This window comes from Crotalus tigris, unplaced genomic scaffold (genome assembly GCF_016545835.1).
Source record: "Crotalus tigris isolate CLP2741 ecotype Arizona unplaced genomic scaffold, ASM1654583v1 scf7180000017573.2180621, whole genome shotgun sequence".
NCBI lineage: Eukaryota > Metazoa > Chordata > Lepidosauria > Squamata > Viperidae > Crotalus > Crotalus tigris.
The window spans coordinates 1,758,771-1,771,493 of NW_024096483.1; the positions used below are offsets into that span (position 1 = coordinate 1,758,771).

Genomic DNA, 12,723 nt, shown 5'->3' on the forward strand with positions numbered 1-12,723 from the left:
CAGGATAAAAAGTAATGGATAATTAGAAATGTGGGATGAACTAATTTTTGTAGCACACTTGTGAATCTGGGAGCTGAGAACATCTTGAAAACCTCTTTCCACCTTGGACTCCTAAAATTTGATGATAATACTCAGTCAGTTACTGCATGCTTTCAAGTAACCATCTAGTCCTTGATTGGGATACTATGGAAATAATCTGAAACAGTCCATTGTCAGTCCAGGGATGAAAATTCCTTTCAATTAAATCATTGGGTCTGGCATGCATGTACTGTATGTATCGTAATTTTCCTATGGTCATCGTGGTTTTTTATTGTTTTATTGTTTCTCCAATTGTTTTTCAAAAACTGTGACAAATAAGCCACAATAAAAATCACCTTTATTTTCAACGTATATTTTCATCCTACATTTCATCCGAGATTTCAACAAGTCTGTAGAAATATATTAGCTTGTCAAAAACTATGTACTACTTTTCTGAAAGTGTGTACAATTGAAAAGTCAAAGTATAAAAAGCATAGAGAAGTAAATAATAGATTAATCAAATAAAATCAGCACAAAGCAGCAGCAATATCTGTGTAAAACTGTAAAAAAAGAATAAGTAATCAGAATAAAATGACCATCTCTGCTCAAAATAAAGAAAGAATAGATCTGAGCCTATTTAATATAATGGTGGAAATTGAGTTTAAACACATAATATGTACTAAAGAAAGGATATAGAAATAAGTTATTTGATGATAATGAATATTTTAGCCAGATATCACAAATTTATATTATAGAGATGTACAGAAGCATCACAGTAAGCTCCTATTCAGAAATCCAGAGTAATGCCTGTATCCTGCTACATTTAATTGGCATGTCATGAACATTTGCACTTCATATTGATAAAAGTGGCATCAGAAGAAAGCCACACATTTAATTTAGTCATGACTTACATTGAAGCTGGAATGCATACAATCAGTTGCCTGATCTATACAATACCAGAGTTTCCAATAGTAATCTGTCATTCTTGCATCAAAAAGGAGAGCAATCATATCCTTTGAATAATATTCCTGTTCCAATGTTTATTGTAATGAAATTAAACTTAAAAAAACTTATAAATTTGCTTTAATCCCCAAACCAATTTCAAAAATGAAGACTGAAATCTGGAATTGGCACTGCTATAAAAAATTAAGGATGACAGCATCTTTTGATTTTGGCAGGTATAAATGGTATATAAAAGCATGCCAACTGTAAGAGATCATTCAGTACTACAGTAATTCAATTGCACATTGCTGTCAAATGTTGCTACACATTAATTAGCAAGTATAAACTGCTATCCAGTTATACTGAATATTCAAACAATCATTTAAATACTGGAAAAGTTACCAAAAGTCCTTAATACTGAAGATAATTGTGGAGAACACATTGATTCTAGTAGTCAGCAAAAATTTTAATAGTTGATTATTCCTCCCAAGGCTCTCAGTTGTTAAATGGCTCTTTGCTGTTTGTCTAGAATGTTCCTGATCATTTCACTAGATATTTACTTTAGAATAACAGAAGAATAGATTTCTTGTATGGGGTGAATGCATTGATTGAGTCATCTATCAAATAATATCATGTGTTAATTATGAATTATAAAATAGCTAAGTTCTATTAAGTTTACAGTTCTAACTCTGGATCCAATTTATTGGAGACCATAGTGGACTGGACAATCTAAGTTAGCATTTTTGATTCTCTTTCTTTCCTGTTATGCTTGCAAACTCAACAAATCTTTTGTAGATTTTCTCCTGCCCTGCCTTTTATTTAGAGAAGGAGAGATGGGGGGGAGGAGGGGGGTGTTGCATGACTTTGTACACCACCCCTTTCTTTGTTCTGTATGCTGCATTTTAAGTTTTTCTTTCTGCTTTTGAAGAATATCTTCCCTTGCTTTTTTTTAATGTGGCCAAGTAGTTATATCTTTTATAAAGTTATTTAGATGCTCTAAACCTAGATTTCCCCAAATCCTCTACCAACCTGCCTGTTCTCCCGATTTACAGCTGGCATGCCAAAAACAAGGCACCACTCTTCACCATTTGTATAATTTGCAATTAAGTTTCTGGGCTTGTTAAGGGCTTACATTTCTAGAAAATAAAAATGGTGGTTAACTAAAGAAAGAAGAATAGGTGGTGAGAAGTTTGTAGGAGGTCTTGGAAAGGATGGTAAGAAGGATCCTAATTCGGTTGCTTTCAATGGGTGCTTTGTGATGGGCCACTTCTAATGTATGGCAGCTGCTTTATTTTGTAATAGTGTCTGCAATTAAAATTTTGAACAAATTTTACCTCCCAAAATTTGAATGCTGTTGTTCCAATTTCATTTAAAATTTTCTTGCATTCCTGCCCCAAATATTGTTTTCCTGGATTTTATCAATCTCAGTAACAATACATAAAGAATGCCAGGATTTCATGCCTGATAAAACCTTTTATTTATCTTTAACATCACTTTGAAATAGTATAAAACAGCCTGTGGTCTGCAGGTACATTCAGGGATAATCTACCCAAATTCATTATTTCCATAAATATCCATATCTACAGTATGTGCTTGTCCTCCTGACAGCTGATATAACCCTTTGGTTATATATTTGGTTAGGATATAAGTGCAATTAGCTGAACTGTGTGAGTTAAGCTCAGGCTATAATACATTCATGATTGGGAATTTCAATTACCAATATATGGATATTTTTTTACTCTCTGCATCTGTTGAAATACAAAGATCTGGAATGTTGACCTTGACTTTAGAGATGCATACAATTTTGAAAGAAATTCAACAACAACTTGTGAGTCAACCATGCTTTAAAATGAGGCTCGTATAAAAGAAATCTTCTATCCTGTTAGTGAAATTGAAGGAGACCCGTACCAAATTTCAGCTGAGAAGCAAAATGGATAGAATTGATATGAGAAATTCAATGGCAATAGCAGCAAATTAGACTCTTTAAGGAAGGCAAAGTAATTTCTTTTGATTTCCTTCAGCTTATATGGCTTATTTTGTAAAGAAAAAAAAAGTCTGCTTTATTTTTCCCTTGCCGTATCTTCATCCAACAGAGGAACAGTGAACTCTGCTTCTCTCCTCATATCTGGGTTGCACTTGAAACTGGAAGTGTGCTTAGAGGTATCAGTATGATCTGCCTGGCATGCCTAAATTACAGGATATGAACATAAATAGCAAAATTAACACCCACATTACTAATGGAACAACATTATACAGCTCTAATATTTTCTTCAATATTTTACATGTAGTTTCTCTTGCTGAGCTGTGGGCAAATTTTAAGAACAGTGTGAAGAAGTCTCAGGGCACCTAAAAAAAACCCTCATCCATGTGTTGGGGCACAAGATTTTTATAAACCAAAGCCTAATTTCTCTTTTGGTCCCTCATCTTTGTTCTCACCTGCTGGACAGGTCACCCCCAGTGCAGCCTTTTTTGATGCAAATATAGGCAATATGTTGTCATGGAATTAAACAGTTAACCAGTAACTCCTTGATATATTTGAGGGCTGGTCTGATTTAGGAGTTGACCTCTTTCAGGGGCTAAGGATGAGAGGAATGAAATAAAAGGAGAAACCATTCCCCCCTCTTACAATTGGGAGAGATAGAGAAAGATATAAACTAGGAGCATACCAAGTCAAGCCCTAGTTTCTGTTAATCATGATTTGTTGAATATACAGAAATACCTAGGTTTCTTCTCCACAAAATAATAAACTACTGATGCACAATATTTGAACCTCTCAAATATCTCTAGCTAGAACTGCAGGCAGCTATAATTTACCAATTACATCTATAACATGTCTTTGATTATATATTAGGCTATTGGGCAAAATTTACTAATTGCAATTGCTGGGCTCATACAGCTAAACTAAAACCAAGAAAACTATGTTAATGGCCTAGCATGACGTATAATTGTAATATTTTAACTGACGTCTCTCTTTCTGATAAATAGCTACAATATAACCTCTATTAACATTTAAGCCAAGTCTGCCTAGCTGAATCTGTGCATTTTATGCAAACTGTGGATAAAAACAGTTTGCATTGGAGTGTCTTCCAACCAAAGAACGACAGTATTTATTTTTTTTGAAATAGTAATAAGTTTTAGAAAGAAATTGTCATCTTTACAACAAGCATACCAAAATTCCTAGTCCCAAGCTACCAAATGTTTTGAAAGGAGGAAGAGTTTTTGTACAGTAGTGAGACATGTTCACTAGGAAAATGTTAGTTTGCAGGTGATAAATGTTAGGTTTGCCTTCTGTTCCAACATCATCTCTCATTCCCTACATGGGACTATTGGAAAAGATGCTTAGACCAGGGCTTTTCAACCAGTGGTACGGGTACCACCTGTGGTACATTGGCACCTGGCAGGTGGTACACGACCATCCTAGAAAAGTGGTAGTGGGGGAGGGGAATGAGCTGAACCGGTGGCAGCATCGCACAAGCCTGAGTGAGAGAGGGCTGGAGCTGCAGGGCTGTCAGGGCTCAGTGGAAGTGCCAGGATCAGCACCAGGCTCCAGCTGGAACTCGGCGCTGATCCTGGTGCTTCTGCTGAGCCCAGAAGAAGCGCTGATCAGCTGGAATGTTGCAGCATCTCCAGGGTCTTGTGATTTACATTCTGATGCTTGGCAACTGATTCATATTTATGACGGCCACAGTGTCCCAGGGTCATGTGAAGTGACCAAAACCTGCTGCAACCACCCAGCAGACGGGGGGGGGGGGAATAAAAACCAAACACCCCCTACCCCACCCCCCCTGCCAATCCTCAACAGAAATGCTCACAATAATGAAAACCTCGGATAGGAGGAAGAGCGCGGCCGGGCAGGCAGGTAGGTGTCTTGCTCAGCTGTGCCTTGGGGGGCACTTTTTTCAGTGCCATTGTAACTTCGAACAGTCACTAAGCGAACTGTTGTAACTCAAGGACTACCTGTACTTTATCACTTTTTTCCTTTTGGGGGGGGGTCATCCAGTTTTTGACACCTTGCTAGGCGACTGGTGGTACTTGGATATTGCCATATCCTAAAAGTGGTAAAATGGGTGAAAAGGTTGAAAAGCCCTGGCTTAGCTCACACTGTCTCTCATACTATGGAACTGAGAAAACTTGGAAGGAAGGAAGGAAGGAAGGAAGGAAGGAAGGAAGGAAGGAAGGGAGGGAGGGAGGGAGGGAGGGAGGGAAGGAAGGAAGGAAGGAAGGAAGGAAGGAAGGAAGGAAGGAAGGAAGGAAGGAAGGAAAGAAGGGCAATTATAATTTATTATGAGGCCTTCTTCAATAGTTAGGGAAAACGTTAGATTCCTAGCATCCTTCATCCCAAGAAAAAATTACTCTTTCTGAAAAGAATCAGCAGCAAGGACATTGTTCACGGTCCCCTGACATGTGTGCTAATAAATATGGTGCAAACCTAGAACAGAAAAAAAGGATTGTTTGCAAGGCTCACTTACTGCTCCTTCTGCCTCAGCCAGTTGGCATGCCAGAAGGGAAAGCAGCTGCGAAAAGGATGGTCTTTTTCTGGAGTCCAAAGCCCAGCAGGAACACAGTAGGACATATCTGCCAAAACAACATAAAGGAAGGAAGGGAAAATGCAGAGCTATTTTCCCAGCATTTTTTATATGACAAGACCAATGAGAGATATATATGTCACAAATATTGTGGTATTAGGCAGAGTTAAAAGAACCTAGGATACGAACATCTATTTCATACAGGATTAATAAATGTTTACAAATATGAAGCATCAAAAAACAGAATATTGAAAATTAATATTATGTTTTAAATTTTACTGTTAAGTATGATAAGTTAGAACCTGCTGTTCTCCAACTCTTGATTGACTACTATGGACTGATAATTGCATATAGTGATAGAGATTGAGATGGATCTGAGTAATATCCAGAGAAACATTTTTGATCTAAACATATCTACAATCTTAAGTATTCTCTTCCTGGTTGAATTGTCTCAGTTGTATCTTGCAAATATTTATTTCCTATATTTATTTCTACAAATTATGTACTAGGTATTTTTATCTTGTGCAGATGATGGTTAAAACTGAGTGGCAATCTCCACTGGACCCCTGTCATTTCAGAAGTAATATTGTGGCACTAAAATTATTCCTTAACAAACGTAGGCTGATATATGTATGTTTAGATTCTAGTGTAAACAGATGCTACACACCAATGCAAAATATTGCAATTGTGGGCTAATTTAAAACTCACACATTTACTGAGTATATTGCAGTAGTCAATAAACTACAATATCACAATAATTAGAAAAAGGGATTGCTTTTCTCTTTTCTGATTGCTGTTTGTAGAAGTCTAGCAAGGGCAGAAACACTAATGTAATTGTGCAGAAATTAAAAAGAAAGATAGTAATAATATGATAACTACTGTATATAACCTCTAAAAATGGTTTTCTTTCTATAAATCTTCCCACTACTTGAAAAAAAGTGGGGGGAGAGGATATTCCAAAACACACTCCCTATTTGTAAAACATTTTCACTTGTCAGAGCTATAATAATGCTATATTGGAATTAGAAACATATAGAAATTGCAATTGAGAAAAAAACCCTACAAATAAATAAAAATGGTTGAAAAAATGGAATGTGGAGGAAGAAGTAGCATCAGGGTAAATAATTTACTATATACCATCAAAATAATCAAATAATATACTATGAGAAAAAAATTGCTAGTAAAAATATATGCTGAAAAGAAAGGAAAATTTAAAAAAAAATCTTGCCTATTTTACCCTAGTTCTTTTTGCCTTAGTGTTAAGTGAGAACTGCAAAGTCTACAAAAGAGCATTCACCTTAAAAGACCTAATGCATAAGAGGGATAAGGAAAAAGAAGGATAAAATATTTGTCCTTCAAGGAATAAACAGAATCAGAAGGTCTCTGACTTTCTTCAGGCATATCGAAATAGTCTCCTTATCCTGGTGGAAAGTGTAAATTTGCAGAGGACATGCAACTAACTGTATCTGATTCTCCACTGGCATTTGAGGCAGTCAAAGAATGACTTTCCGTGGTCCATTCTAGAAGTGGTGTTTTTGAATCTGTCCAATATCCAGAGTTGCATGTGGGCAAATGTATTAATGCTCATGGAAAAAATGGCTTAATTAACCACATTCAAACCTGTGATTTCAATTGTTTCTGTTGGTTTCTTGTGGGAACATCACCTTCTACCTGGCCTCTGACCTGTTCTCGCACCCCTAATTCCTCTTTTGGTTATGAAACCAAAAGAGTTTCAGCAGCCCTTCTTCACGCTTTTTCAAATAGGGAAAAATCATTCAACTGGTCAAGCTGGAAAGTATAAAACCTTGATTAGCTTCTAACTGGCTTAATGTATACAATTGTCTTTTTTACCATTGTAGGCAATGCCCTTCCTAGTGGTTGTCTATGGAGATTTTCAGCCATCCAGGTCATAAATGTCCCCAAAATTCTGAGGATTCTTCTTGGATGAGAAATGAAACATCTTTGAAAGAAAGTTCAATTGCCTTTTGAAAAAAGCACTTTTAGAACTTCCTAGTAGTTGTTGCTTCTAGGAACCCTATTTTCTCACTTTCTCTCCTCATGCCATTTTCTTAGTCATTTACAGCTCTAATATTGAACCTCACAACTAAACCCCTTTCTCAGCCTTAAACTCTGCAACAACACTTACCCAGTGCTCCCTTAGCACAAGGGAACTGCTAAATGTCAGCCAAAACATATAAATGCCTCTTTGCTGCCATCTAGAAGTCACTAAACTCCAGGATGAGAGGGGAACGTGCCAACGTGTGGGATCAGAGAGATGTACAGGAAGTCCTCAGACTACGACCATAATACTTCTTGTGTAGAAGTATCCTTTCAGAAAAATATAGTTTTCCAGAAAAACACTCAACAAGGGTCAATTGCTTGTATCTCCTTTGAAGGATTAGTTTTTTTGGCCTATATGGACTACTGCACAGTGGTGTCTAACTGTATCCAAAAGTAGTCCAAGACAGTCACAGATAACAGTGTAGTTAAAAGAAAGGAAATGAGCAGGTGCCACATGTCTTCTTACATTATATTCTGGGCAGCCCCACCTTTACCATTTATACCTAGAACTTACATTTCTTCTGTAGCATAAAACGGACGGTCCATCTTAAATCCATTTTGAATAAGCTTGTAGAATTTCTCATTAACTTGCATTCCGGGGTAAGGATTGATGCCTAAAAAAAAAAAGTTGCAAAACAAAGTAATAATATTTTAAACAAGCTTCATTGAAGAAGCTTTCTTAATTTGCATAACCTTGCAGAGACGTCTGCAGAGTGTGATCAGAAAAGCCAAAGTGGTAATCATGGCAGTCCAATTGAAACTTTGCCTGCTTTTTATGTGTGTTGCATGTCATTTTTACTTTTTTGACCATTTCCTGCAAATATTCTGCAACCTGGACCGCATGACAGGGACTCACACAGAGCATACTGTATGTCTGCTGCTTAGATATTTAGAAAAAAATGACTATTCAATTATACATTAAAAACAAAATAAATGGAAAACCCAAAAGTGGTTAACAAAGATACAGTTCCAAGAACCTCTGGATAACATTTATGACAATTGAATAAAAGATGAGAAGGAATGATTTTTTTTCTTCTTAAAAAGATGTCTCTATTAAAGTATTCCAGATGAATACACGTCTTGAAGCTAAAAGCTCACATGCACACACTCCTTCTATACAGATAGGGCAATTTACAAAATGAAAATGTGCCGCCCACCCATCCCCATTTTGGAACTCTACTAGCAAGAAACAACATTATAAAGACATTGTTCGAGGTTGTTTAGATCTCTGAATGGAACCTAGTTCTGTTAAATCTCTGACTGGAAACTAGAGAACGTATTCAAGAACCTACCAAGAGAGAATATTTCCCAGAGTAAGATTCCATAAGACCAGACATCACTTTTAATTGTGTATATCCCTTCAAACAAACTTTCAGGGGACATCCATTTGACAGGTAAACGAGCCTGGTTAATAGAAAGCACAGAGAAGAGAGAGGTCATTTCCCCATCAAAGTATTCTCATATAAGGAGATCAACTGCAAAATCACATTGCTATTTAACTGCTTACCCCTGAGGAACAATCATCCCTCCTGTCAGCATCCATCAGATGGTAAAAATACTCTGGGTTACATGGGCACTCTTACATTCCTGTTGGACTGCTTTTGGAGGTTGGGATTTCAGATTTTGAATTAGGTTTTTATAATTAAGTAACCTTAATCTGTGAAGTGGTGCCTTGCAGAAGTGATCCAACTCTATTTGCTTTCAAGAGATACAGGTAGCCCTCAAGTTACAACAGTTTATTTTGTGACCGTTCAAAGTTAGAACAGCACTGATGAAAGTGACTTATGACTGTTTTTTACACTTGTGATGACCATTGCGGCATTCCCATGGACATGTGATCAAAATTCAGACACTTGGCAAACTGCCTCATATTTATGATAATTGCAGTGTCCTGGGGTCATGTGATACCCTTTTGCAACTTCCTGACAAGCAAAGTCAACGGGGAAGCCAGATTCACTTAACAACCATGTTACTAACTTAATGACTGAAGTGATTCATTTAACAAATGGGGCAAAATGGGGCAAAATTCATTTAACAAATGTCTCCCTTAGCAACAGAAATTTTGAGCTCAATTGTGGTCGTAGGTCGAGGATTACCTATACTTCCTAACATCTCTAGCTTTTAAGCTTTCATTGAACCCAAGTGCCCACTCCCTGGTTTTATACAACTCTAATTTCTCCCACTCACCAAAAGAGCTATGGGCACAAATAATCTCCTTTAGGATTATATGCCATGCATCTAATGAAGTGGCCTGTAATCTATGAAAACGTACACAATAATAAATATTTTAAATGCTATTAAGACTCTTTAATATATATGTAATTGAATTGCCTTATGTTCCAACATCATCTCTCATTCCCTACATGGAACTATTGGAAAACTTGAGTGCCAACTTTTGGCTGATTTCTCAGGAATCTGTAGATGTCTGAGGTTTCTAACTGCCTAACATCTTTCACCATTAACCATGTAATGTTGCAGTTCAACCACTATTTCCTTTTCTCTGAACTAACCTTTGCAAACCAAGGCGGTTTTAAACTTAATAATCTTTAGTAAAAAAAAAACCCAAAAACCCACACCCAACGATTTTACCTTCTTGCTGTGCATATCTGTAGTAAAATAAATTTGTACCTATGTGTAAAACTGATGGGGCAGTGTACATACAGCCTAACAATTTTCTAATGTGGAAGTGCTTTCCATATTACAAATCTCCAATTTTTATTCAAGTTCCAGGGAATGAAATAACATGCGCAGGGAATACTACATGGTTGTTGATGACAAGGGTGGAGATCTGCAACCATATTCTCACTGATAACTGGTTGATATCTATGGGAAACAGGATCTCGGAAATGATGAACAGCTGTTACAAAATAATTAACAATCAAGCAGCTATCTATATTTTTGTAAGCATAAGGCTAGAAAACAGGAGATTGTAAGTTCTTGTTCTGCTATAGGCACAAAGGTAGCCTAGTCACACACTCTCAGCCCTACGAAGGAGGCAATGACAAACTACACAGGGACTAGTTCAGGCATTCACCAATAATAAATATTAAAAATGTGGAGATATAGAAATGACATTTTTAGCTGAAACTGTGTGGTGATTATAAGTATTTAGTGCAACGATTACGGCACCAGGCTATAAATCAGGAAACTATGAGTTCTAGTCCCGCCTTATGCATGAAAGCTGACTGGTGACCTTGGGCCAGTCAGTCTCTCTCAGATCTAGGAAGAAGGGAAGGGCAAATTGCTTTTGAAACCTTGCCAAGAAACCTGCAGGGACTTGTCTGGGCAGCAAAAAATTGACTTGAAAGCACATACACATTTCTATCCAGCAAGCCAATTGAAGATGGAAAAGAAGTTTACCATATTATCACCCTTCCAAATCTGGATTTGGCTGCGCAAGATATTAGTAGTAATTTCATTTTTACTTTCAGATCTTTCACAGAAAACATTGGGAAGCATCTACAATAAACATCAACTTACATTTCCTCTGACAACATAGTTTGAATCATTCATTATATCCCTGGCAAGTCCAAAGTCACATATTTTGGCCACTTTCCCATAAGTGATTAGTATATTCCTGGCTGCTAGATCTCTGTGAACACACTGTCAAGAGAGAAAAGGACAGAATTTAATTTTGTGATTGTTTTTTAAAGTGTCTTTTCCCCACCAAATGCATACTGAAAGCATACTGTATTACTAAATAAGGTGTACGGTAGTAAGTTTTTTTTATGAAGTGCAGGAACTAATTGCCCAACAGATTATTTTTGCAGAAGTAAAGAGCACTTTACTTTGAAGTGAGAACTTTAAAAATATAATAACACAGAGACCAAAAGGTTAAAACAAGACATTACAGACAAAATCTAAGATGGTGCAAATACAGGCATTTCTTTGAGTGATTTTAAAAATGCTTCTTAAGATGTAAGAAAGGGCAATTAACAACTGACAACATCCTGCAATTATGCTTCAGTATGAACTCTGGATCCCCAAGAAACCAACCTGATTCATTTTTCTGCCTTCCACCTAACAAGGAAAGGAGTGAGACTGATATTCATAGCAAACAGTTATAATCCTTTAAATACATAAACACAGAATGCCTATTGCTTGGAAGTAGGGTTTATGCATTTATTTACCAATTTAAGCACTCTATAAAGGAGCATTTTTCAACCTCAGCAACTTTAAGATGTTAGAACATCTTAAATTAATACATTAATCCACACATCTTTAAGTTGTTGAGGTTGAGAAACACTGCTATAAAGTAGACAGTGAATATTATTATTACATGCCCAGAAAGCATACAGAAGTGAAACACCATAAACACCAATCAGTTCAGACTGTCAAGAACACCTTTTCCCTACTGGAAAACCTCTCATTCCCCACACAACCTCTTTGCCCAATTTTAATTTGGTTGAAATGCCTATCAGATAGCACTATGAAAACATGTTTTAATTTGAAAACCAAATTGCATAGTTGGCTAACAAAATATGTGCAGCAAATAACCAAGCTCAGAGAGTACCAAGAACTTCACATAAAAATCTAACTTCAAACAACAATATCATATACTTTATATGTGAGATTTTTCTTTCCTAGAAAAAGTCTAATATTAATAATTCTAATATTCAACAGGATTGAGCTAGAATGTCTGACTAGGAATTTAGATAGTAGAGCATATTTTTTTTCCTAATCTTTATTATTCACGACTATTTTTACACAGCAATCTTACTGATTTTGATTCCAGAAACTCCATTCCTCTGGCAACTTGATATGAGAAGCAGAGAAGGTCTTCAAAAGTCAGTATATTGAGGCTTTCTTCAACATCTAGTTTCCTGTTCACATATTTCAATTCATCTAAAAATGAAAAATGCTGATTGGTTGATTTCTTAAGTACAAAGATGGACAACTGTGTTTTTAAGTTTTGTTATGCGGTCTCCAGAACCTTTCACTCCCAATATATCACATTCTTTCCTATACACTAGCAACCACTTTCCTTTTAGACCATATAGACCCCTGTTCAATGCAGAAATCAAAATTAAAGCAGAGAGCTGTGTGTATTCTGCTTAATTAAATCATCTTCAGTTTTGGACAGTATGATAGCTCTTCAGTACTTGAAAGGTCCTAGCATGTACTAATTCAGTCTTTTTTTTTAAAGGCTTCTGAAAGAAGATGGTACATCCCAGTT

At 36.4% G+C, this 12,723-nt stretch overlaps 1 protein-coding gene across 5 annotated transcripts in view; it reads right to left on the minus strand.

Annotated features, from left to right (window-relative positions):
• Nucleotides 1-359: 359 nt before the first annotated feature.
• The window catches only part of FLT3 (fms related receptor tyrosine kinase 3), a 60,099-nt gene continuing 47,735 nt past the window's right edge, over nucleotides 360-12,723 (minus strand). For all 5 annotated transcript variants that reach the window (XM_039356860.1, XM_039356851.1, XM_039356836.1 and 2 more), the window contains 6 exons: nucleotides 12,268-12,392; nucleotides 11,028-11,150; nucleotides 8,840-8,951; nucleotides 8,062-8,161; nucleotides 5,430-5,535; nucleotides 360-3,146 (listed from right to left, as the gene is read on the minus strand). In XM_039356860.1, coding sequence (XP_039212794.1) covers nucleotides 3,021-3,146; nucleotides 5,430-5,535; nucleotides 8,062-8,161; nucleotides 8,840-8,951; nucleotides 11,028-11,150; nucleotides 12,268-12,392 — 692 coding nt within the window. In that variant the 3' untranslated portion in view covers nucleotides 360-3,020. The remainder of the gene's footprint in view (nucleotides 3,147-5,429; nucleotides 5,536-8,061; nucleotides 8,162-8,839; nucleotides 8,952-11,027; nucleotides 11,151-12,267; nucleotides 12,393-12,723) is intronic.